General features: G+C 42.0%; 1 protein-coding gene and 1 long non-coding RNA gene across 3 annotated transcripts in view; one reads left to right on the plus strand and one right to left on the minus strand.

The window, feature by feature from the left end:
* Positions 1 to 9,378, minus strand: part of LOC102480591 (uncharacterized) — a 27,340-nt gene extending 17,962 nt beyond the window's left edge. The window contains exon 1 of one of the 2 annotated variants that reach the window (XR_335678.1): positions 9,305 to 9,378. This is a non-coding gene — a long non-coding RNA (uncharacterized LOC102480591). Of the gene's footprint in view, positions 1 to 9,218 lie in introns of both variants that reach the window. The other variant, XR_335677.1, reaches the window with a different exon arrangement.
* Positions 9,379 to 9,423: 45 nt separating this feature from the next.
* Positions 9,424 to 27,420, plus strand: part of LOC102489272 (dynein heavy chain 9, axonemal) — a 39,868-nt gene continuing 21,871 nt past the window's right edge. The window contains exons 1-4 of the mRNA XM_027774922.1: positions 9,424 to 9,955; positions 18,561 to 18,757; positions 21,855 to 22,007; positions 23,088 to 23,218. Of these exons, the coding sequence (XP_027630723.1) occupies positions 9,542 to 9,955; positions 18,561 to 18,757; positions 21,855 to 22,007; positions 23,088 to 23,218 (895 nt within the window). The 5' untranslated portion in view covers positions 9,424 to 9,541. The remainder of the gene's footprint in view (positions 9,956 to 18,560; positions 18,758 to 21,854; positions 22,008 to 23,087; positions 23,219 to 27,420) is intronic.

The raw sequence follows: 27,420 nt of genomic DNA on the forward strand, positions 1-27,420 counted from the left end.
CAGGGACAATGTGGGAGGAGGATGGGACATGGCAGAGGGTGGGGGATGGGGAATCAGGGATGGCAAAACAAAAGGCAAGGTATGCAGGACATAAGAATTGGAAAATTATTTGCTGAGAACATGTATGTTGATGTGCTTGATTGAGCCAATGCACAGTGTATTTTGGATGGAAAATTCATTTATGTGTTGTGATGGTGTATAGTGAATTAATGTAGAAAATGAATAAATTTAAAAAAAAACAGAAACAAGCAAAACAAAAAGCAGTGAAAATAGTTAGCGATAAGATAGTGTGGAACGGGGCAGGAGAAGAGAAGAGTAAGGAGAAGGATAGCAAGAGAACAAATAGAGAGACACGACATTAGTGGGACACAGAAATGGTTTATTACCTGTTGATGACAAGGAGTATAGTATTCCTAACTGGACTGATCTGAGAAGTATTTCATGTTGGGTAGTCTTTTTATGAGTAAAATGATAAACAGTGATTGAATGTTTAAAAAATAATTGGAATAATAACAATAATCTGAAAAAAATTAAAAACTATTGGATGATGATGGGGATTTTAATGTCTTTGTATTGACTGATACACATGGTATTCCTTCTGGAAAGAGAAATATAATACACTGTAAAGTTATATGTGATTCAATGTAATATAAACAAGATTATGATAATAATTAATAAATTTTATTTTTGGAAAAGAAAAAAATGCCTCAAAATAAAACAAAAACACAAAATATTTGGTCTGTACATAATGTGTTGATCCCACCATGCCTGACCACACCTACGTATCAGTCATACATACAATCTCCCAAGATTGCTTAATCAGTTGCCCATCAAAGACCTTCCTCTTTCCTGGCAGATGGGTTGAAGCTCTTCCAGTGTCAGAACCTGGGCACCCTTGCTCAACAAATTTTCTACTTCCTCTTGAGATGACTGCCTCCTTAGTCCTACTGCGAACAGTGACAAGTTTAATCTGACCCATGAGCTGTAGTCTGACCCCTGATATTAAGCATGGGGGTTAAATGTGTAAAGGAGCCAAAATTATGTTCTATCCCCTTCTGTCCTCCAGTTTCACCCCACACTATCCATTCTCACTAACTTTCTACCGTCCAAAACAAAAATGTCCACAAAACAGTGGGACTGACCTTAGACTGGATTCTAGAAAGCATATAGTAGAAAGCTGCAGATAGTAGTATTAATATGGAATAAAGGTACATTTTCCATAATCTCAAAACAGACTTTAAAAAAAAAAGGCTATAGATTGAGATACTAAAGATGCAAATGGACAACCGAACCATATAGAAAAATGGAACTCAGACCCACAATCTCCAAGAGCTGGTCCAGAAAGTCAAACAATAAGCCCTGTATTAATTAGCCTCCAATACCCAAGACTTGATTAATAATTGACAACTTCTCTAATTTCACCCTCACGTCCAACTTAGGACCAATTGGAGAAAACCAAACAAGCTTCTCTAACCCCTTACATAGAATGGATACCCTGATTCTAGAAAGCCTGCCTCCAGCATCCCCATACCAACAGTCTCTGGTCTGGGCCCACCTGAAGCCTCCCCTTTCAGTCACTATAAATCTTTCCCATTGCTGTGCTTGCCTATGGACATCTACTAAATTGCAAGTGAGGATTACTAACTCCCCTGCTACAGCAAGCTTTGAATAAATAAATAGTCCTTGCTTATTCTCATTTGAGTAGCCTTTGTTTGTCTCCACAAAAATGTTGTTACTTACCTATATCTAAACTAAAGTTGCCTCAGGATGATCTCTGCTAAGGGCTGAAGTGTGTCTCCACAAACATCAGACATTGAAGCCCTAACTCCTTGTTCTATAATATGTGACTATATTATGGAGATATTTAACGAGGTAATTAAGCTAAAATGAGGCCTTTTGGATGGGTCATAATCTGACTGCCCTGTTCTTTAAATCCTGCCCTTTTCCATTGCTACTCCAACACCAGGGGCCAGGTTAGATAAGGGCTTCTCTACTTGCTTGCAGTTTCCTACAGCTTCCATGGGCAGTGAAGCTAAAGTATTCCCTTCTCCTGGACACTCAAGCATTTCTGTAAAAGCTGTCATCTCATTCCCTTCCTTGGACCTAAGCGAAAAGACCAAGAATCCTACAACCTTATACAAGGTGTTCTCTCCTCCTCTGCTTTGCTTTCCCATCCCCTTCCCCCATCCCAGAAAGAGTTCATAGCTCTTCTTTGAACAGAAATATTCTTATTATACCATTCTGCATTCTTATCCATCTAAGAGTTAGCAAATGCACTCTACCCTCTTGGTAGAGTGTGTCCTGTACATTCAAAGCCATGCTCTTACAATTAAAACAAGCAAGCAAGGAACCAGCAGTTGGTATAATGGCTATGTTGCTGGACTCCCACATAGCTGATCACAGTTTGAGTCCCGGACGGTGGCTTAAACTCACACCAGGCACATGTGTGTGCATGCCCAAGATCCCAAGAGGAGAATGAGGAAAAGGGATTGCGGCATGGCCATCCCCCCTCGGGGTGATTTCTCACTTTCTGTCTTTCTGTCTCTTTCTCTTTCTCTCTCTCTTTCTGGCAATTGCACACACCCTATAACAAAACAAAACAAAACAAACAAACAAAAACCTCTCAAAACAAAACAAAACAAATAAGCAAGCAATATGGTGTTACATAAGCTTTTTTTCTAAGTGTTTGGCTATTACAATACAAGGAAAGAAATAGCATGGCTTTCACAGCTATTGTCTCTGCTGTGTATTTAAGAATCTTTCAGAGTCAATGGACTGTTTTAGGCTGTATCCACACTCCCTGAGGAATGAAGGGTTGCTAACTAATGGGGTGGAGAGCCACAGAACACCGACACATATAGAAATGAAAAGGATCAATTAGCATCTCAAAATACATCCCCTCCTTGTAATTGTTTGCATACTCTATCAGTTTGCATCACCAGAAAACCAGACTAGAACATGCAAATGGAAAATTAGTAATAATCTGAGATCGCATAAAACAATCTTTCTTATTGTGAAGAACACTTCACTATGAGAACTGAATGGGCTCTTAGAATTTTAGGGAAAAAAATCAGTTCAGTGGGATTTTGGTTCTAACCTACAATTTTTTTTTTTGAATCACAAAAAAAATAAAATAAAATAAAAGGGGAGAGTAAAAAAAAAATCCTTTAATGTTCAAGCAGTTTCAACATATTACTTACAAAGGAACAAAAATCAAGCAGGCTTTAGACTTCTTTTCAATACTAAGTTTCAGAAAGCAATGGAACTATTTGTAAAGATGTTGGATGGGGAAAGAAGTGATATTATCAAATATTATACCTTTCTAACTCTGGTCTAGAGATAAGAATTTGGGAGCCAGTAGTACACAGAGAACTGTTACCTTTGATGAATAAATTCATATAAAAAGATATTTTAAAATGAGAAAGCCAGAGGATCTTAGGCAAATGACTAAAAACACTTTTACTGAAGAGAAAGGCAAAGAAAAAGTAGTCAAAAACGATGGGGGGGGGGACAGCAGGTGGCATAATGGTTATGTCACTGGACTTCCACATAGTTAACTGTGGTTGAAGTACTAAACCCAGTTACTTAAGACTCTCGCTGGGCACAGGTGCCCAAGATCCCGAGAGGAGAATAGAGGAGAAGAGATTTTGGTGTGGCCACCTCCTGGGGGCGATGCGATTTCTTGTTTCCTGTCTCTCCAGCAAGTGCACACATCCTATAGCAAAAATCTCTCTGAGGAAAAAAAAAAAGGAGGGGAGTAACACAGTAGCTAAATGTTGTGCAGAATGACCAGGATTCCACATGGCCCCCCATGGTTCAAATCCTGGCCCCATGTGCATACATGCTCAGGGTCCCAACAGGATGGACAAATGAGGAAAAGGGGATTGCCGTGTGACCAGATCGTGTTGAGTAATATCACTTTCTCTTTCTCTCTTTGTCTCTCTCTCATGCGTGCACATGCACCCTCCAGAAAACAACAACAACAAAAACAATAAAAGAATGAGAAGTGGCCACAGAAGAGGAAGAACAATTAAGAAAGAGTTTGTCATGAGGCCGAGAATATAGAACATTTCCACATAGTAATTCAGGAATAACTGGGTTTGACAGAGCTAAGAAGTAATGTAAGATAGTGGCTTGAATGGTATTTACTAGATTCGAGGACAAAGTCACCAAGAATAGAATTATAACACTTGATTTTTAAGATATTTGACATGTTATTTTGTAAGTCCACTAAGTTATTAGCATTTAAATGAGTAAGTACAAATTTATTTTGAGTAACTGGAATGAACTTCCCCACACCATGAATTAGTACATTTCTCTTTATTTCTTTTCTTGTGAGGTACATCATACATACAACAAAGAAAAACATGAGTCGTGCACCATGTTAAAAGAATGAGAAAATGAAAACCCATAGTAATGCAGGTTAAAAAATAAAATACTACCGGGAGCTTAGAAGTCCCCTGCATGCCCCTCACAGATCTCATTGTCTCTGTCTTCCCCTCCAGAAGTGATCAAGTCTGAATTTTGTGATAATCAGATTTTTCTCTAACAAAACACTGTTTGCGTCATTTGGTTTAAAACTTCTAACAAATATGACACTGAGTGTATTCTTCTGCAACTTGCCTTTTTTGTTTTAATGTCATGTTTTTGAGATCAACCAGCATTGATGCATATGGCTATAGTCCATTGATTTTTCTCTGCTTTATTTTGTTTATTTATGAGTCGTATATAACATGATTTATTTATCCATTCCATTATTGATGGGTACCTGGTTTGCTTCCCATTGCTTTATCATTATAAACAATGCAATCACTAGTACTCTCATAAATATCTCCTGGATGGGGAGCCACAGATCACCCGAATTCTCCTAAGCACACATTCAACATGTCTCCTCACGTGCACAGGATATCCTCAATTGGTAGCAATCACATTGGTGGCAATGGAATTATTCTAATCATGCATTTGTGATCTTTGAATTCAAACTTCATCATTATTTTGAAATATTTGCTATAGAAAGGTTGAATTAGACTCAGTATCCATTAGCAGCATCACAAGAAATGTTTCTGTATAACATTTGTCAAGAAAGAAAAGAAAGAGCTGCTAGATTCTGTAACTACAATGTCAACTGCTAATTTTGAATGACTTTGTAATTCTTGCTTATGGGAATAAATGTCTTGTCATTGGTGACTATTCAGAATTTAAAGAGATAACTACCGGAAGCCTTAAGTAGAAATCCCACAGCGCCATTTGAAACAAACTAATCTGATTATAAATATATGTCATGCTCCTGGAAGCAAGTTCAAGGTACTAATTTAAAAAAAAAAAAAAAGGAATTTGTTTCATTTGAACATCTTATACAAATTCAGTACCGTTCTTAAAACTTTTTGTAGTAGCTAGCCTCCAAGATGGCCCTCACTGATTCTTGTTCTTTGGTATTCACATCATTGTGTAGTTTCCTCTCCCACTGAATAAGACAGACCTCTGTAACTAATAGGTTATAGCAGAAATAATAATGTGTCTCCTCCAAATATAGACATAAAAGGCTTTATGTCTTATGTCTTGCTTTTTCTTTTTTTTATTTAAGAATAATTTATTATTTAATTTTATTAATTATTATTGTCATTCAAGTTGCCTAGAGAGAAAAAGAGAAAGCCACCAGGCCTGGGACTCGAACCACAGGCAGCCATGTGGGAGTCAAGTGCCTCAATGATCATACCACTGCTAGCCTGATGTCTTGCTTTTTCTTAGATCACTTGATCTTGGGGAGGCCAGTTTCAATATTGTGAAGACACTCAGGTACCCAGGGGAAAGCGCCATGTGTGAAGAAAATGAAGCCTCCTGCCTACAGCTAGCACTGTCCAGCTTGCCTCGTGACTGTGCCATTTTGGAAGTGGCTCTTCTAGTCCCAGATGATCGAGCCCCTGAAGGCAGCCTGTTCGTAACAACATGAGAGACTCTGAGCCATACCCATCCTGCTAAGCTGTTCCCAAATTCCTGACCCACCTTAACTATGTAAGAAAATAAATGTTGATTGCTATTTTAAGCTACTGAATTTTGGGGGTAATTTGTTACATAGTGAGAGATAACTAATACACTTTTTGTTTTATTTTTTATCATAATTATACAATATAAAGAAGTTCCGTTCTCAGAAAAGCTCATAAACATGCCCAAATCACCTTCTAAAGTGGAGATAAAGAGACAAGGTATCTTGTTGAAGAAAATTAAAATTGAGATTGACATTATTCAGCACCTTTCACCCTCAGGAAGACATCTTCAAATCATCTTAACAGGCTCCTTTCTTTCTATTTTTCTGTATGTTGGAACAAGGGGGCAAAAAGGATAACGAGTGGGACCAGCTGATAGCGTAATGGTTATGTCACTGGACACCCACAGGGCTGTGGTTGGAGTCCCAGATGCAGCAGCTTAAAACTCATTTAAAACTCACTCTGGGTGTGTATACATGCGTGCCCAAACTCTCAAGTGGAAAATAGAGAAGAAGGGATTGTGGCTTGGCCATCCCCCTTGAAGGGTGATTTCTTGCTTTCTATCTTTCTGTTTCTCCAGTGAGCACACATGCCCTATAGCAAAAAAAAAGTTCTATACATTAATTAATTGATTTAAAAAAAAAAAACAGGGGTAAAGGCTAAAAAGGCAAGGGGGGGCAGAAATTTTATTTGAAGGATTTATTGAAGTTAATGGTCCTGCATTCACTCTGCATAGTAAACACCAATAGCATTGCCACGTGGAGGCCCTATGCATTTAAACAATGATGACTTTCTATATGAAAAAAAAAAAAAAAAGAAAGAAAGAAAAAAAAGAAAAAGAGGGAACCAGCAGTTAGCGTAATGGCTATGTCGCTGGCTCCCATGTAGTCGACCGCGGTTCGCGTCCCGGACCAGGTGGCTTAAAACTTACACCGGGCGCATGTGCGTGCGTGCCCAAGATCCCGAGAGGAGAATGGAGGAGAAGGGATTGCGGCGTGACCATCCCCTCTGGGAGGTGATTTCTCGCTTTCTGTCTCTATGTCTCTCTCTGTCTGTCTGGCAAGCGCATTCGCCCTATAGCGAAAACCTCTCAAAAAAAAAAAGAAAAAAAAAAGAAAGAAAAAGAAAAGCTATGAAATGTCTAAGTCCCTGGCATTTATATTTTGTCCTGATGCTATTTTTGAAATGTCAATTATCAAATTCATCTTTTACAGCATTGTAGTGCCCCAGTTTGTCCCTTTCCGTACAGCTGGTCTGCTTATTGTTTAATCCAGCAATGATAAAGCATTCTTTACAAACATAAAGATTCATTTTCTAATATGGACTCCTGTGCCCCAGTTACCATGAAATCAATCACTTTACTTTCCAGCCACTATTGTTTCCCTGAGGGGCTCTCATTAGCCAAGCTTCCTTTGATAAGTGCTTGTTCTGTTACTATTCCTTCAAAGCCCACAACAAACATTCTTTCTACCCAGAAACAGGACAGTCTCTGGGAGGTGACTAAAAGCACAGTGGTGCCGTAGAAGGGAGCTCCTTTCAGACCACATGTCATGGGAGTTGTCCATTTCTTTGGCACCCATGCGTTCTCTTTTAACTTGCAAACAAAGAACGGAGACCTGTATCCTGATCATGGGGAAGGACTCAGCCCGTGACAAATGATCATTTCAAAGGGCAGGCAATGCTCTTCAGATTGTCCTTCTGTTTAAGTTTGAGTGTGTCCCCCTCAAGTCATGTGCTATGCTATTGTAATGGGACTAAGAGGATGGAAACTTAATCCCACTGTGGTGTTGAGAGGTGGAGCCTTTTGGGGAAGTGATAGACAGGAGGGTTGCAGGGGTATTGAAGAGGAGGGGCAAGGCTGTGGGAGAGGGGGAAGGCTTTGGGGGAGGACCTGAGCTGGGGATTGAGTCCTCCTAATTGGATATTTGCAAGGTTAGAAGCAGATACAGACACAGACATGCACACATGCTCTGCTCTAGCTCTTGCCACGTGATGTCCTGCACCACTCCTGGACTACCCCAAAGTCAAGATGCAATCCCTTGCACCTCCAAAACAGTGAGCTAAATAAACCTTTGTTGTTTATTTTATTATTTTTCTGGAGGGTTTTTTTGCTATAGGGCATGTGCGCTCGCCAGAAAGACAGAGAGAGACAGAGAGACGGAAAGTGAGAAATCACCCCCTCCCCAAGGGGATGGCCACGCCGCAATCCCTTCTCTTCCATTCTCCTCCCGGAATCTTGGGCATGCATGCACACACGCCCAGCATGAGTTTAAGCCACTGGGTCCAGGACTCGAACTGCAGTCGACTACATACATTGGAGTCCAGCGACATAGCCATTATGCCAACTGCTGCTCCCTCTATTGTTCATAAATTCCCCAGACTGGGGTATTTCCGTTATTAGTAACACAATGGACCATGACACCCTTTTTTCTAAAACAAGATTCAGACGTAGAGAAGGAGGGAGAGCTCTGAGCAGCCTTCATATTGACAAGTGCTTTGCTACATTGAAGAAAAGCTGATTTGGGGCCATAACCACGAAAATCAAAGAGATTCTCAGAGCTTAATTAGACTTTGGTAGATTAAGCACATGCCAAAGACATGGGCAGATGCAAGGCACTGAAAAGGGGCTGGCAAGTGTCATGGTGGTTGGGTCACTGGATTCCCACATGACTGACCACGGTTTGAATCCTGTAGTGCTCTTTCTCTCTCTCTCTCTCTCTTTCTCTCTCTCTCGTGAGTATACATGTCCTGCAGCAAATGTTTAAAAAATAATAATAAAATTAAATATAATTAAAATTTTTATTATTGATATGAACATTTTGAAGCAGAGCTGTTCAACATAATAACAAGTAGCCACATGTGGCTATTTAACGGAAAACTGAAATTAAATTCAAAATGGGTTCTTCAGTGGCGCCAGCACATTTCAAGCCCACATGTGGCTAGCACAGACACAGAACTCTTCTATCATCACAGAAAGTTCTACTCGCCAGTGAGCGCTATCCTGAAGTATTTAAGTTATCACTATGGAAAGGAAATGTAAAGTTCACGGAATTCTGTGACATATGTATTGCGATTTGGCCTGGGATTTAAGTTTTAATTACACATTTATTGGCTGCATGGGAGTCCAGCAACATAACCACTATGCTATCTGCCGGTAATTACACATTTATTAAAGCGGTGAGAGAACCATACTGTTTTCACTGTCCGGAGACCTCTAAAAAAAATTCATCCAACCTTGGCCAAAAGTATGCTTCACAGCTTTTATGCTCTTGACCTCTTCTCACGCACTCCATCAATAAAGCACAGCCTTCAACAGTCACCTTTGAGCACCTTCAAGGCACTAGACCAGCAGCTAAGCAGCAGGTGTCTCCACTGGTTTCCTAGCAACGGCGACGCGACCCCGCCCGTTCCCACTGCCCCTCCTACCTTATTAGCCTGGAAGGGCGGGGCCAGAAGGTCTGTGCCCAATAGGAGTGGAGCGGAGGAGGGAGTCCCGACTGCGTCCCGGTTGCTAGGGAAACGGACGCGGCCCAAGGTCCCGGGCTAAACCGAGCGCAATGCCGAGCGCTAAGGAACTGGCTACGCTCGCGGAGAACGCGGACGAGGAACCCGGCGCAGACCCACGCCTGCGACTCCTGGGGGCCTATGTGGCCCAGAGCCTGCGGCCGGCTGCGGGCGCCTGGGAGCGCTGCGCCGGGACGCCAGAGGCGGAGCAGCTGTTCCAGGCCTTCCTGGGCCGCGAGGCTGTGGAGGGGCAGAGGCCGCTGCTGGTGGTGAGGCCTTGGCTCGGGGGCCTGGCGGTGCGAGCAGGGCTGGATGAGGCACCCGAGTCCCGCCCTGCCCGCGCTAAGGGGCTTTTTTTCTTGCGCACCGGGCCGGAGCCTCCAGGGCCCAACAGCCTTCGCGGCGCAGTGGTCTGCGGGGACCTGCCCGCAGCGCCTCTGGAGCACCTGGCAGCTCTGTTCTCTGAGGTGAGGGTGGGTTGTGGCAAGGCCTTGGCTGAAACGGGTGGGCGAGGGGAGGAGGAGCCGGGAGGGAGGCAGGGGTCCGAGGGAGAAGGGCGAGGCTGTGGGGGAGGACCTGGACTGAGGGGCGAGGAGGGGCTGGAGCGCAGACTTGGAGTCCAGTTCCCGGAGTCAGGAAGAAAATGAGATGCATGAGGGCGGAACCGCAGTGGGAGTGGAAGGGCGGAGCTGGATGGCAACCAAAACCGGAAGAAGACATCCGAGACGTGCAGATTGTGAACTGTAAAGGTAGCTGGGGATGTCTGGGTGGAGGCCCGGCCAGAACGAGAATGGAAGGGAGTAAGATTTGGGGCAGTGTGGGTCTGGGTTCGGGTCCAAGCCAAAGTCAAGGAGAGCTAGAATCTGAGAAGTGCCTGGGTCCTGACAACTTTTTAAGTCGGTATCTCTTAATCCTCCCTGCACATGGGTGAGAACTGAGGAAGACAGGACATGGTGAGCCAGGGCACATTTCTAATGAACGAGTGGAGTGAAAAGCAACAATCAAGTAGCTTGTGAGGAGGAATTAAAGTGGGGAGATAGTTTGGATTTGATTTTCATCTCGTTCGTTCATCACACACATATTTATTAAAACCCAGCCCTTTGCCAACATAAGAAGTTGGGCATTCATTTGGAAATGCCCCACCGGCATGTGGAGAGTCTACCTGGATCTCAGGGAGGAAGGTGCTGATGTGGATGGTGGAGCACCCCAGTGGCGCTGTAGTAGACGCCCTGAGAGTGTGGGAGATTCTGGTGGTGCTTAGAGAAGATTCTTCTGCCACTTAGACTTCTCGGCACGGGAGCAACCTTCCCTGCAAGTCAGGCATGTGCTCTGGCACGGGAGCTACCTTCCCTGCAAGTCAGGCATGTGCTCTCCTGGAGTTTTTGATGCCTGGATCTTGCAGGCTGTGAACTAAGTACTTACAGAGAGCCGGCAATGCGATGTTCCATGCCCTAGGTGCTGTGGGGAATACGGAAGAATTACAAGGCAAGTACCCACCATTAAAAGGCTTGCTTTAAGGAGCAAAGCTTATTCAATTCATCGCATACTCAAATATTTAAAACTAGTATGACTCCTATGGGAGTTTACCCAAAACTTGGCCTTAGTGCTAGAAGCAAATCCCAGAGATTCACTGGTGACTTTACCAGGAGGCTGGGGAAAGGCAGGATTCCAGGAGAGATGGATAGATAGAGGAGTTGGGGGCGAAGGGGAGGGGGCAAGGGACAACAGGGAAACTAGGTTTATCAGTGGGTTTGGAAGTATTTCAATATCTTAACAACCAGAGTGGCCCAACCACTGAATTCCATACGGATACCATCCTCATAGAAGTTGAAGTTAGGATCAAATTCCCTAATGAATAATGATGATAGACTGTGCTCTTGGGTTCCAAGTAGAAAGATACTCATGTGGTCTGAGAAGCAAGCTTAGCTTTCAATGTCTAACTGGCTGCTGAACAAATACATGAGAAGAATTAGAATCTGTAGAGAGCAAGATAACTTTCAAAGTCTGAGGAAGAAAAAGGTTAAGATGGAGCTCAGTCTAGTATATGTGAGGACAGCAGACCCTTCTCAGAATTTTGTAGTGCTAAGGAAATATAATCCAGCAAGCCAAAAATATTTTTAAATAATTCAGATCTTCAAATGTGCAAGAATTTTCATGGGTGCTTTCAAAACAATTGGAAATAAACTAAATATTCATTGATAGGGGATTGAGTGAATGCATTCTGTACAGTGAAATACTATGTGGCTGTTGAAAAACATAACTGAGATGGAACATTTTTTAAGACAATATTTTGCCGGGACCAGCTGTTGGAGTAATGGCTATGTCACTGGACTCCCATATAATTTACCGCAGTTCGAGTCCCAGACCTGGTGGCTTAAACTCACGCCGGGAGCATGTGCATATGTGCCCAAGATCCCGAGAGAAGAGGAGAAGGGATTGTGGCATGGCCATACCCCCTGGGGGGGGTGGTGATTCTCGCTTTCTGTCTCTCTCTTTCTGGCGAGCACACGCGTCCTATAGCAAAAAAAACCTCTCCAAAAAAGGATAATATTTTGCCATGACATAAATATAAAATTCACCCTCCCAGCAATATCGAAGTGTGTACAATATTGTCAGCCACATGCATGTCCTTGTGCAATAGATCTCTAGAGCTTCCAGGTTTAGCAGGACTAAAACACTGCACACACCAAGCAACAATGCTTCATACCTCCCTTCCAGCCCCTGGCAACCACCATTCTACTTTCTGTTCCTACACATTTGACTCCTCTAGGTATAGTCACATACTGCATCAGTAACTGTTGGGTTGGCAATGGACCACACTGCATATGTCCTGTAAGATAATAAAAAGCTATACTACATAGCCTTCCAGTAACTGTTGGGTTGGCAATGGACCACACTTCATATGTGATATGGTCCTGTAAGATAATAAAAAGCTATACTACGTAGCCTTTCTGTGCCATATGCTACACTATGTTGATTTGTATAAATACAATCTGTGATGTTTGCACAACAAAATGCCCTAAGAGTGCATTTTTCAGAATATGTCCCCCTCAGTACGCAATGCATGACTGTATCTCATATAAGGAATCGTGCAGTATTTATCTCTGTGAGTAGCTTATTTTACTCAGGATAATGTCCTCAGGGTTTTTCTGTGTTGTCACATATGATAGGATTTCCTTCCTTTTTTAAGGCTGAGTAATATTCTATTGTATATACATACAACATTTTCTTTATTCATCAGTCATAGTCACTTAGGTTGCTTTTCTCTCTTGGCTGTTAGTGAATAATGCTGAAATTTAAGAAAAATTTTTTAAAAGGTGCACAATTGTGTGTATCATATGCTCCCATTTCTGTTACAAAGGGAGGAAGGAAAGAAGAAGGTAAGGAGGGAGAAAGAGGGGGTGAGGGGAGGGAGAGAGGATATTCTTTAACAGAGTGGTCCACAAGCGAGGGGAACTCAATGACTATGGTATGGGGATAGGTAGAAGACTTGTATTTTCCACTGTAAAAAGCTTTTACTTTTAAATTCTACATTATGTAAATATGTCATCTATTTAATAAACTAATTTATTTCAAAAATACCTTGAGTCCTTTCCTTGCATTTCACAAAGCCCATAATAATAATCCTTGGTTCATTCAACCCTCTGTTCCCCCATGTACTTGTCTTACACACCCCAAAGCTGAAGTGTCACTTCAGAACCTTGCTCACCTTCCCTCTGCTAAGGCCCTGTCTTCCCTCCACCTCTCCTGTCCACTAGTCTCTCTTTCTCAATACCTTCTAGTCTCTCCTTTCTCAATACCTTGAAGATCAGCATAACCTCTGACCACCTGATCCTCTTTTTCTTGTCCCTCCCTACTCAGCCTCACTATAGTCCAAAAAAAACCCACCTGGCTGAGAGAAGTCTTCCTTCCGTGTGTGTGTGTGTGTGTGTGTGTGTGTGATGTGGGGAGGAGGTGTTGATGTGGAGAAAGCTATAATTTTAACATTATTTTTGTCTCACTGCACTAGGACAAGGTAAAAAAAAATGCATCTGAAAGATGTTTCAAAAGAAGAATTAACAGAATTTAGTCACTAGTTCCCTTAATCTCTTTCTTCCTCTCCCCAACGACTTTATTCACTGCTGCCAGGTTATTTTACCTAGAGTTCTGAAACTTTAATGCTTCTTAAAATGTTTATGTTTTGGAGCTTGACCACAGAATTTGGAGTCTGACAGACCTTGGTTCAAATCCCGCTTCTGTCAAATTCAGCAGTGTGATGTGAGCAAGTGAGCTCATTCTGTCAGGTCCACTTTGTCTAACAGGGTGATTATAAAATTTAGATATAATGTAAGGAGACTCAAAAAGTTCTTAGAAAATTAAAGTATAAATTAATTTTGGTGCAAAAATTTAGAAATATATGCCAAGTTTTTTCAGGATACTCATTTTCCATGAGCTTTTTTGAAGACCCTTCATTTATTAGGACTCCCAGAACAGAGTGTTTCCGTGTAGGTATTCCATAAAGGATGAGAATTACCATCACCCTACATCCCCTTTAAAACCCTCCTCACTTCTCTGAGTGATCTTGTCACCCCACTATAATCCAGACCTGGCTTTTCTGGAGGACTCAGTGGTGTCTCCCACACAGCACTTCCTCTACAGCTCTGATCCCAGAAATACAATAGGTACCCTCCATGGTTCTCCCTGCTGCCTCTAGATTCGTGTTGAACAACCTCCAGTGTAAATTTCCTGTTATCACACAAAATCACCCAGTCAGTGCTGTGTCCTTTGCTGATGGCATGCCCTCATTTCTCCATGACTGTGGTTCCTGGTTCCCTTTGACTGTCTCAAACCTGCTCCTGTCTTATCACATAGTTATTTTGATAGACATCAATGATCCCTCCAGTGACTTCGACTGCATTCTCTGGACTTCTCTCCCCCAATGAACTTGTCCCTCCTACTTAGTACCCCCTTCTGTGGCCATTCCCAATAACCACCACTTTGTGCATTATCACTAACTGCCATCCTCATGATCCAGTTTTAAGCACTTCCTTCTCTGACCTCTGCTTTTGTCTTTCCAGCTCATTCCATCTGACTACCACAGACTCTTGATCCTGCTTGGGCCTCTCATCCATTGACCCTGCTACCTTCCCACTACCTCTAGCTCAGACCATGGTCTTTCCCCCTCATCCAGCTTGAGTGCCATGCTCTGTCATTATCATTGCTCCGTCACATCAACTCCTGGCTTGCTGGCCTTTTCCTCACTGTGTCATAATTTTTTTGGTAAAACCACAATCCTGGTGAGATCCAGCTCTCTGCATACTCCAAACCTGTGTTCATGAAGCTGAATGAGGCTAAGAAAAAAAAAAAAAAACTGGTCCACTTTAAATTTATGACCTCGAACTTCTAGTAGGCCTTCCGTGCTTCCCAGTAGACATCCTGTTTGTTTAATTGAAATTATTTTCTTGAGGTTCTCACTTAAACTATTTTTTTTTCTTTGGTCACTATTTCATAACTTTTTTGGATCTTCCCTCAAATGTCTAGAACTTCCTCTTTCAGCTTCACTGATACTCTTGCTTCTTAGTTTCAAAAATGGAAATAATAGAATAAAAATCTCATGGGTCAGCAGTTGGTGTGAAGGCTAAGGCACTAGATCCCACATGGCCAGCTTGGTGGTTCTAGTCTTGGACCTGGTGGCTTGAGAATCATGCTGGGTGCATGTACACGTGTGACCAAAATCCCAACGGGGAGTGGAGGAGAAGGGATTGTGGCATAGCTTTCCTCCACTAGGGGGTGATTGCTCACTTTCCCTCTCTCTGTCCTCTGTCTCTCTGGTGAGCACTCACACTCTATAACAAAAAAAAAAAAAAGAAGAAGGAAAAATAAAAGAAAAATTCCACAAACTACCCTGTCTGCCAATACCATTGTCATATCCTCTACCTCTGCTGCGTCCTGACAAAGATGCTGTAACAATTTCCCCCCTCCTCCATCCTTATTTCTTCCCTCTCTATAAGATAATTCTCATGAAATAAAGTCCTCATTTCCTCCCACCAGGTATCACCCATTTTAGGATCCCTTCTATAGCAAAATTCCTGGAATTTTGTGTTCCATTCTTTTCTTGATTTGTCTTAGACACTCATTAGGCTTTTACCTCGACACTTCACAAAAGAAGAATGAAGAACTTAGCAATGTTTTCACTAATCTCCACTTGACTAAAATGTGTGACCATCAGTCTACCATCATTCTGCTTGATATCTGTGAGAGCACTGGTCATAGTTCATGGTCATCCTGTCCTGGAAGCACCTCATTCATCTGGTTCCAGGACACCAGTCTTCCCATTTCCTCCCATCACTGCCACGGTTTTTCCCAGTTTTGACAGATGGTACCTCCACTTCTTCCCAACTTCTTAACTGAGAGCTTAATTTTGAAGGATCATTCATTGGACATCTCTCTATATTCTCATTTCCTTGGGGATCTCATTCAACTTCAAAATTTTACAAACCGTCTGAATTTACCACCCCCAAATTTGTTATATCCAGATGTTTCTTCTCTTCTGAACTCCCAACTAGCATATCCAGCTATCTTCATCTTGAAGTCCAAGAGATACATTATATTTTAACATGTTCCAAAACAAAGTCCTTATTTCCTCTCAAGAACGTATTCTATCCTTACTCTTCACCACCTCTGTTAACAGCAACTTCATTCTTCCTATTGCTCAAGCACCAAGTCTTAGAGTTGTTCTGATCACTTTTGTTCTTGCAACCCCAAACACAGTTCATTCAGATATGGCAATGAGTGTAACTTCAAAATCTATATGGAATTAGACCATTTCTTACCTCATCCACCCCTACCCATTGTACCTACTCACTATCTTATGTATTATAGCCATCAACTTGCTAACTGCTTTGCTTTTCCATTCTGCCCCCCTAGAGCAGCAGCTGGAATTATCCTACTGAAAGAGCTCTCAGACTATGCCTTTCCTTTGCTCAAAACTTTTCAATGATATGCATTTCTCTTAAGAGTAAAACTCAAAATCCTACAGGCAAGGACGCATGTGATTTAACCCCCTTTATTCACCCCTCCTACTCTTTCTACTCACCCTGATCCATTTCACTGACCTCCATCTTGCCCCTTAGTCACCCCAGGCATATTCCCACCTCTGGGATTTTGTACTGGCTATTCATTCAACTTGCAATATATTTCCTCCAAGGATTTGCAAAACACTATTTCTGTCGTCCCCAGCCTTTGTTCAAATGTTCACATTTTGTTGATGCCTCCACTGACCTCAGTTGAACAATTGCAGTTCCTCCACCCCACATTCCTAATCCCCTCACCTGTTTCATTTTTGTTAACAGAATATTCTTTATTGACTGTCTCTCCTCTAGATTTAAACTTTACAAGGTCAGAAATCTTGTGTTTTATTCTCTGATGTATCCTCCTAGCACCTAGAACAATACTAGCATATAGTAGATGTTCAGTAAGTATTCAAATAAATTAATAACTTTTCATTTCATTTCATCATTTTTTATCACTCTATGCCCTTCAAAAAAACCAACCCAAACACAATTCAGACAGTATACATTTGGTTATTCTATCAACTTCAATTGAGTGCTTCCTATGATCTAGACCCTAAGGAAGACTTTGTATATAAAGATCAAATAAGATATGGTGCTGCCTTTGAGATCTTAAGAAAATTCCAATTTATCCTCTTTGTCTGTTGGACTTTTTGCTCTGGGTCTAAAGGGTCCTTCTTCAACATGAATGTGATAAAGCTTAGTGTGTGACATTTTCTTTCTTTGTGAGCTCTCTGTTTATCTGTTCTCCGCACAATTAATGTTTCCAGACAGACCAGGCAGGTATAATCCTCTGGAATTTAATGTGCCAGGCCCAGGCATTCTATTTCAGAACTACCAGAACTTATTGGTCACATACCCAACCTTCCAAATAGATCCATGTTTCCTTTTCATTTCTTTGGTATCTTCTTCATCACTTGTTTTTCTAGGATTCTCTTTCCATTAGCTGTGTGATTTTGACAGTGGGTTGTGTTGCTGTTTTAAGTGGCTATGATGGAAATTCAATTTAAATTAGCTCAGAGAGTTCATGAGAAGCTTGATTCAGGAATTCAAAAAAGTCACCAGAATGTGGTCTTTAATCATTCATAAATTCTCTCTTCTCCATATTGACTTAATTCTAAGCTTCTGTATGTAGAAGATGGCCACTAAAAGCTCTACTAGTAGAAAAGAGAAGACATTTCTTCCTTGAAAAGTCAGATCAGAGATGTTGGCTTGATTCTGTTGGCTCAGATTTGGGGATAGGTAGGTACCTGACAAAGGGGAACTAAGTTAAATGACTGAAATGATCATCCTAAAGATGGATTCAAGATCTTCAAATTTCCTTACTTTGTTAGGGTGCCCCCTCGCACCACCTGTAGATTATCTTACCTGCATTCATCCTTTTTTTTTTTAATTTTATTTTTTATTTTTATTTATTTTTTTGCCTCTGGCCTGTGACTATTCAAGTCATCTCCTAGTCAACCTGGTGATGGGGGTGACTGAATACAACATCATCACAATATGAGTGACATTTACAACAACTTATTGGTCATACATACTCTCAGTTTACAGAAGGACACTGTGCCATGCAGGGCTACACAGGGTCACACTTGGGAACAGAGTGAACAACCAGAGGCCATGGGAGTCATACTTTGTAGTGTCAGGAAGGTGGGAGTACCCCCTGGTTCATGTGAGAGGATGCGATAGGCTTATTTGAGTGATGCCATAAGCTGTCAGGAACTGAAGCTTGCTATTCCGGGATAAGCAGGAACTGTGACTGGTCTCCTTAATTAGGACTGTCTTGCTAGGGGACATCACCCACAAGAGCAGAGTGAGGAGGACATTTGTGGACAGGCTATTTGAGGCCCTGCTGATTTTATAAGCTGTCAACGCATCATGTAATGTTGGACCACAATATTAGGCCTTCTAGCACAGTGACCTGTTCAAGCTTAGGTATAGCTTGATGGGCCTTTTTCAGAACAGTCTTTCTTAAGATCACAGAAGTAGAATGCCTGCCTTCCTTCTCTGTGTACCTCTATTACAGGTCGTTATACCCGTCCTGGCCAATGAGAAGAATCGCCTAGACTGGCCCCACATGGTATGTCAAGATGTCAGGCGACATGCGCACACCCTCCAGTGTGACCTCTTGGTTATCCTTGAGCAAGTGAAGGGGAAAACATTGCTGCCTCTTCCAATAGGCTCAGAAAAAATGGAGTTTGTGGATTTCCAAAGTGAGACAGAGTAAGTACTGCCAGCCTGACCATATGGGCCTGTGAGATATGAGAGAAGCTGGTTTATCTGAACATCTTCTTTCCAACTTTCCTACCCTGAGTATGCACAGCTCCTCTTCCTGTGCACAAGGCCACTGCCTGCTCTGTTCGCCAACATCTTCAACTGTCTGTCTGTGCTGATTACTTTCCTTGCCCCATCCCTCTGCCTGAGGCCTTTTAAGGTTATCACAGAAACATGGCTTTTTTTTTTTTTTCCCCCTTATTCAGTGTCATTTCAGGCTGAGAGCAGCCACACTGATCTCAGGATTTTTGTTTATCAGTGTAATGTCTCATCTTTGGCAGAGACCCAGGTCTGGTCTGGGAGGGAGCTGCACCTCTTCCCAGCATTTACTCAGTACATAATATCACAGAACTAACTTTGGTTGCTCTTCCCTAAGCAACTAGGTACACTTTTCAGGTCCTGAGTTTTTGTTTTGCCTTTTTTTTTCTTTTCAAATAGAAACAAATCTGGTTTTGTTGGGGCCTGCAGTGCATGACTCCTGCCCCTGAGTGGGCATTGATACCTGAGCTTCTTTCTTCTCCTTTTAGGACTTATATCCACCATGAGGGGCCAGTGAATGGCATAGTGGTTACATCGCTGGACTCCCACAGGCCAACCAGATCCAGTGGCTTGAAAATCTCTCCAGGCATGTGTGTGTGCACACCCAAGATCCCGGGAGAAGAATGGAGGAGAAGGGGGCCATACCCCTGGGGGGGGTGATTTCTCACTTTTCTTCTCACTGTCTCTGTTTCTCTCTCTCTCTCCAGTAAAAGAATGTGCCCTAAGGCAAAAGCCTCTTAAAAAAACTGAGTTATATCCACCATTAACTTTCACTCTAACTTTGAGTTGTCTTTTTTCTTATCCCCTGGGGATTTTTTTTCTCTTTCAAATCAGGCTATGTAGATAAATAATATATTTTGTTATATTTTATCTGGTGTTTCTATGTGTTTATGACAACAGATGGCCTTCCTACACAAGCTCAGCCTGCCATATTGCCAAGTAGTCCAACGTATTACTGTCATTGCTGTGTATTCAAATCTATGATTAGTTCTGAAGAATAAACTATATACAAGCAATGTACTTTCTTTTCTCTTTTTTAATAATATTTTTCTTTCTTTTTTTAAAAAATTTATTCATTCATTTATTTTAATTTGACTAGAGATGGACACAGAGAGAGAGAGAGGGAAAGTGAAAAAGCAAACCACCACATCCGGGACTTGAATTGTGGTCAGCCATGTGAGAGTGTCCAGCACTTTACCACCATGCCACCTGCTGGTCCCAGCAAGCAATGTACTTTCTAATGAGTTTTTTTCTATTGAAAGTGATTTTCTCCATATATAATCTGAAATTATTTCCCAATTAACAAGAAAATATTGTGGTCTAATAAAAATATCCAATTTTCAAAATAAATAAATGCAAACTACCCTTTTCCTAGTCCCTTTTTAAAAAAATTTATTTCATATTTTTTGCTATAGGGCACATGCACTCACCAGAGAGATAGAGACAGAGAGGGAGAGAGAAATCACCCCTCAGGGAGGGTGGTCACACTGCAATCCCTTCTCTTCCATTCTCCTCTCCGGGTTTTGGGAGTGCCTGATAGGAGTTTTAAGTCACCCGGTCTGGGACTTGAACCACACTTGACTGTGTGGGAGTCCAATGATGTAACCATTATGCTATCTGATGGTTCCCCCTTTATATTTTAATTCAGTATCACTTAACGTGTGTATATAATCATTGCTGAGTTTGTCTCCTTTTGTTCGAACTTGATGATGTCCCAAAAGGATGGATCATTTGAGTAGAGTTGAGTGTCATTTTCCTGTAATACTTTTCATAATCACTTGTGCCATATCATTTCACAACAAATATGAATTCAGTTCAATTAAAGAAAGGTGAGTCTGACTTGAAAATCTGAATGATAATGCCCTCTTTCTTTGTCACTATGTCCTTGGGTCTTGGTATGTACAGTTTTCAGTTAAGACTTTGGAAAAAGGCAGCCAAAATGTATTTCTTTTTTATTTTTAGTTCTTTCTAGACATAGGTAAGATTTTTTAAATAAAAAGATGTATGGGGGAGGGAGACACTTGGGAATTCCATTCTTCATTGAAAAACTGAGGACAAGGTATGATAATGGTATTCAGATGGATGATGGATTGCCTCATGGAGGAGGAAATAAACTATTTCCTCTTGCTGCAGAGGTCAGAATTAAGACAAACATATGAAAATGGCAGGCAGGCCTGGATGGCTCAGTACAGAGACAAACTTTCCCCCTGGGAGAGTCAGTTTGGTTAGGAATGTGCTGTTCTGTCAAATAAAACACTTTTTGTCACTGGTGGGGCTCAAGCAAGGGTTGAGTGGTCATCTGAATAGTTCCTGTTCACAATATCCATGCACCACTGGGAAGACTGGATGGCATTCAGAGTTTTTAAACTAGTCTTTGGAATATCTATAGGTGAACCTTTTGTTCTGGTTTGTTCTGTTACTAATATCATAATTACTTGAATCTGCATAATTTATAAAAATAAAGGTTTACTGAGCTCATAGTTTGGTGGTCCAAACTCCAAGGGCTGCATTTGGTGAGAGTCTTCATGCTGGTGGATAACCTAGTGGAGGGTCAGAACATGAGTAGCACAGAGCATGTCTCTGTCTCATTTCCGCCTTTTAAAACTCAACAGGACTCAGTCATGAGAGTCCCACAATAAAGTCTAATGCTTCCCAAAGGCCCCACCTATCAGTCTCATGCTTGGATTAAGTCTCTATCTTTTCAGCATTTACACTGTTACAGCAGCTCATCAAATTTTAACACAGGAATTCTGAGGGGTCATATTTTCAAACCATAACATCCATGAATCTGAAGGAATAATGAACATACACATATGCATAATAAGCATTTTTTTCCTGGGGAGAGGATCTATACAAATTATTGACTACTCAATAAGAAAAAGTTAAGAAACCATGGGTTAAATAGAATTTCCCACCTATTTTTTAAAGATTTGGGATTCTGTATTGAAGAACAGCCAGGGTTAAGTTATTTCCACATGTTTCAAAAGATTCGTTCTTTCTTTCACAGCTTGGATTCCATAGATAAGTCCGTCATTTACGCCATTGAATCTGCGGTGGTCAGATGGAGCCACCAAGTGCAGGTGGTGCTAAAGAAGGAGTCTTCCCAGCCCCTCTTGGAGAATCCCACCCCTAAGGTGGAGTTGGAGTTCTGGAAGAGCAGGTAGGCAAACAGGAGCTCACTCACTCAAACCCTGGGGAGAAGGTATCTTACAGAGGATAAAGGCGGGACTAGTCTGGGGGAGTCAACCATTGAATGGTTCTTCCCTCCAGTTATTTCTCATCATCCATGGGGCAGACAGCCCAATGTCACTGGACCAATACTGTTTTTCCAGGAACTGGGAGACGAACTTTCCCCAAAGTTCAATAGTCATCCTTCCTTTCTTGGGCTATCATCAATTTGTCTTTGGATATCTTTTCAAAGGATCTTTCCACTACACGTGAAACTAATCTGTCCTCTAATCTGTTCTTCCAAGTGTCTACTCCTTTCTCTGTTGACAGTCGAGGCTAGATGTACACGTGTTTCTTCAGAATCTGGAGCAAGAGAGGGATCTTGGAAGTTGGCTACAGTATGGTCTCTTCTAGGTCCCTGCCCATCATCAGCAGGGCTGGCAAGTCCTTCACTCACTGCTCACTGTGTGTCAGCCCCACGGGGTATCTAGAAAGGCCTCACTACTACGGACCCTGCTCCCACATATTTCCCTCTTCCTCCCGTGTATCATTATGCTGTTACATTCTTTACTGAAAAGGAGACAGACAGATGTGGAAGCAGATGTCCCTGTCTGCACAGAGTGGAGAGCCTCTGTGTCATGTGACCAGGCATGTCTGTAGGACTCCAGTCCCAATTGCTGCTCCATACTAAGATGTCCATCCTCCTACATGGTTTTTAACTCCTCTGCTGACCTGCAAGGCACTTTTCTAGCAGCCCGGCTCCAACAGCATCTCTCTTGCCCTGCCCCAACCTTACTGCAAGGGCTAACGACCTGCAGCTGCCCAGGTTTCGAGCCACCATATGGTCACAGCAGTGCTTCCTGGAGCGGCCCCTTTGAACCTGTATTCCCGACTCAGGCTTTTGCCCTCGCTTCTCTGGGAACAGATGTCCGGGCTCTGTGGACTGGAGTCAAGACTCTGTGGGAGAGCCCTGAGCCAGGGCTGCTCTGTCTATGGAAGGTGGGTCATCACAGACAGTGTGACTTGCATTTCCTGGTGCTCACCTGGATTTGCCCTTCTCTATGAATTGCAGGTATGAGGATCTGGAATACATTTATAATCAGCTGAGAACAATAAAAGTGAGGGGTATGGCCGGACTCCTGGACAAGCTTCAGAGCAGCTACTTTCCAGCGTTCAAAGCCATGTTCAGTGATGTTGAAGCAGGTAAGAACCAGCCAGTGTTTTCACAAATACATTTGGCTTGGATTTCTTATTTAATGATGATTCACTTCTCTCTGTCAGCTTTCAGTGTCAAGTCCTTAGAACCTTCCATGCCTTCACAAATACATTTGGCTTGGATTTCTTATTTAATGATGATTCACTTCTCTCTGTCAGCTTTCAGTGTCTTCAAGTCCTTAGAACTTTCCATGCCAAATCTAGAAGCAGGGGAGCAGCTAAACGAACTGTGCTCTGTTTGCAGTTCTGCTGCCTTGTGATCTTGGGCAAATTCACCTAACTTTTCTGAGCTTTAGTATGTTCCATGGTTATGATGCACCTATGCCCACCTGCCTCCCTATACACTTGTGAGATACTAGAGTTGAATGTACTTTATCAATTGTGCTATACCGTCCGATTGTGTGTTGTTATCTCTGACCTCTGGAATTCAGGTCCCTCTACTCTTAGCTCTTGAGAAATCTCTATTCTGTTTCTGCTTTTTCTGTTCCTACTGTCAGATGGGGCTGCAATTTCCTGGCCATCTGAGCACCAGACAAGCTCAGCCCTTGTTGAAACTGCAAAGCCAGCAAAGTCTATGATTAGAAGTAGGTAAATTTTTTCAGGGCTTCCTCTCCTCTCATTGGTGCACTTTGTTTCTTCCTATGAAACCCCTTCCTCGCTCTTCAGGACTCCAGGCTCCAGGTCAAAATGAATTTTTCAATGTATTTGCAATTTCATACAATTTGAGCTTAATCTAAGAAGCGTTTTTTTTTTTTTCTTTTTTTGAGAGGTTTTCTCTATAGGGCATGTGCATTCGCCAGACAGAGAGAGAGAGACATAGAGACAGAAAGCAAGAAATCACCCCCCAGGGGGGATGGTCACACCGCAATCTCTTCTCCTCCATTCTCCTCCTGGGATCTTGGGCACACACACACGTACCCAGCATGAGTTTTAAGCCACCGGGTCCTGGACACGAACCGCGGTCGACTACATGGGAGTCCAGCGACATAGCCATTACGCTAACTGCTGGTTCCCAGAAGCACTTTTTTTTTTTTCCCAAATATTTTTCCTCTTCCAGAACTCTTTTTTTAAACACACTTTCCCATATGAGTTTGAACATAATATGGTCCAAGGTCTATTGGCTCTGGTAAAGGGAGCAGAATGCTGTATACAGGGACAATGGCTGATCCCTTCTCCCAGCTTCTCTTCCTCATAGTATGGGGTTGGAAACCCCTTAGCTAATGGAATAAAAGTTCCAGTTATGGAGTTTCTGACATGAGATATATAATCGTGAAGAACTGGCATAGGCTTTAGTCTTTGCTGTCCTTTTGGGTCCTAAAATCACATCACAGAGTCTGCTCTGCTCGTTTGCCAACACATCAAGCAGGCTGGTAACAAGATGTCTCTTGAGACCCCAGTGTACTGCATCGCTGAGAGATTCTGTATCCCAGAGGAATCTACTCTTGTTCCCAATTTATACTTCAATTCAAAAGGACAGGTGTCCTCAAAAGTGGTATGTGTGCCACTGTTGCTGAAAGAGATGACTGTGGGAGGTACACAGATAGGTATTTTGTAAAATGTGCTGAAGAGTAATTCTGTCCTTAGCAAGTGGTAACTAGTTTTTTCTTTATGGTATAGATTCAAAGTTTTTGTTTTATATAATTTTATTTAAGTTAAATGGGAATCAATTGAGAGAAAAAACATTAAGGAAGCAATACTACAGGTTATACATAGACATGATTATAATATAAAGAAAATGTGCAAATGCCTGAAATTTGGGACTCTGAAATAAAATAACATGTAGTAAAAGTATGAGTTGGTTATTTAGTACTCCAAATATATTTTTCACATTAATAGGTTCATAAACCCTTGGTCATCAGTAAAGTCATGACACATGTTTTGCATAGGAACACATAGAGGGGCCTGCAGATGGCGTGGTGGTTATGTAGCTGGACTCCCTCATAGCTGACCAGAGTTGGAGGCTTAGATCAGGTAGCTTGAGACTCAGGTCAGGCACGTGTGTGTGTTTCCAAGATCCTGGAAGGAGAAGGGATTGTGGCGTGACCATAGCTCCTGGGGGTGATTTCTTGCTTTCCCTCTTGCTGTGCCTGTCTTTCTGTCTGTCTGGCACACATATGCCCTAAGGCAAAAGCCTCCCCTCATAGCTGACCAGAGTTGGAGGCTTAGATCAGGTAGCTTGAGACTCAGGTCAGGCACGTGTGTGTGTTTCCAAGATCCTGGAAGGAGAAGGGATTGTGGCGTGACCATAGCTCCTGGGGGTGATTTCTTGCTTTCCCTCTTGCTGTGCCTGTCTTTCTGTCTGTCTGGCACACATATGCCCTAAGGCAAAAGCCTCCTAAAAAAAAGGGGGTGATTTCTTGCTTTCCCTCTTGCTGTGTCTGTCTTTCTGTCTGTCTGGTACACATATACTCTAAGACAAAAGCCTCCTAAAAAAAAAAAAAAGGAAGAAAGAAAGAAAAGAAAAGAAAAAAGAAGAAAGGACGAAATACATAGGAAAATACATCATGACTTTCCCAACGACCCAATATAATCATTCACATAAATAGTTACAAAAGATTTATTTTCCCAGGGTAGCTTTGAAAGGTTTCTGCAGCAGAACATATGCTGGCAATATAATTAGAAAAAAAACAGAATAGTCATCCTAGGTATCCATGGGGTTTAGTCCCAGGGACTCTGAGAGTACAAAAATCTGCAGATGCTTATGTCCCTTCTATAAAATGGCATTGCATTTGCATGCAACCTACACATATCCTCCTATACTTTAAATCCTCTCTGGGTTACTTACCGCATCTAAACCAATGTGAATGCTATGTAAGTTGCTGTTTTACTTGCTGGTTTTGTGTATGTGTGTGTGTTATTTGTATTGTTTTATTGTTATTTTATTGCTGTTGAATTTTTTTTTTCCAAATGTATTCTTTTCTTTTAAAAAATTTAAAAATGTATCTCTTTTACTAGTGAGTGAGACAAGAGAGAGAGAGATGGAGAGAGAGGACCCTCAACAATTTCTTATGCCAAGATCCACCCCAGCCTCATCCAGCTCCAGGTAATAGGCACACATGTGCCTGGATTACTGAGGGAGGTCTCCAGACATGAATCTTCCTGTGTGAGCCAGCCTCACAGAACATGAACATTTTACCTCTGCACTACCACCCAGTCTCCTTGAGTATTTTTTATCTGCAGTTGGTTAAATCTGTGGATGAGAAACCTGCAAATATGGAGGGCCAACACCACCATTATAAATAGAACTCAATAAGTACTACTATAAAAATAGAAATCTTTAACTATCTAACTGAATTCTGATGATAGAATTAAAGAAAAGTTCATTAGGGGTGTTAGGTAAAGACTCGGTCAGAAGACTTGGCAAGATCTTCTATGAATAAAAAGAGCCTGGTGACTGATTTTCATATTTCTAATTTAATACCAGAACATCTGGCTTTCTTTATACTATGTGCATTATTCTTATTAGTTGTGATCAGTGTAGTTTCTTGGCTTACTGATGAACTGAAGAGAGGGAGAGGAAAGGAAATATTTCTAGATTAGTGGGCATGGATTGGGAAGCAGTGAGGAATAATGAAGGAGGTTAAGAAGAAAATGTGCAGAAATGAGATTTGAATGAAGTGGAATTGATTGGGCAATGAAAGAACCTTGAAAAGCTGGAAGCAAAAGTTACCTTGAGGGAACAGTACAGGGCAATAAAGACTTATTAGGCAGCAGGCCTGGGAGGTGCATGCCTATAGTCCCTACTCCTCTGGAGGCTGAGGCAGGCAGATAGCGTGTTTGAGGACGGATGTGTTTGAGGCAACATGGTGAGGCCTTGCCTCTAAAAAAATTAAGATGAAAAGAAAAAAAAAAAAAAAAGAAAGACTAATTAGGGTAGTTCTGTTTTCCAGCTTCTATAAAGGCAGGATAAGTGTAATTCAACCTGATTAGCCGTCAAGGATGGCTAAACAGTTATTGTGTGCCTCTCTTTCCTTGTTTAAGTTTTGTTTTTATTTCTCCCATGGTAAGTTTTGCTTTTATTTGTCCCATGAGAAAGAGAGGTAGAATGAGAGATAGGCATGCCTAACAGAGTATGCATGGCATGATCCACTTCCAGCCTCAGTCAGCCCAGATCATAGGCACACACATGTGCCCGGAGTACACAGGGAGACCCTGGGATGCTAAGCCAGAGCCTTCCCATGTGGGTCCAC

The sequence above is a fragment of the Tupaia chinensis genome, unplaced genomic scaffold, assembly GCF_000334495.1.
Source record: "Tupaia chinensis unplaced genomic scaffold, TupChi_1.0 Scaffold000493_1, whole genome shotgun sequence".
Taxonomy (NCBI): Eukaryota; Metazoa; Chordata; class Mammalia; order Scandentia; family Tupaiidae; genus Tupaia; species Tupaia belangeri.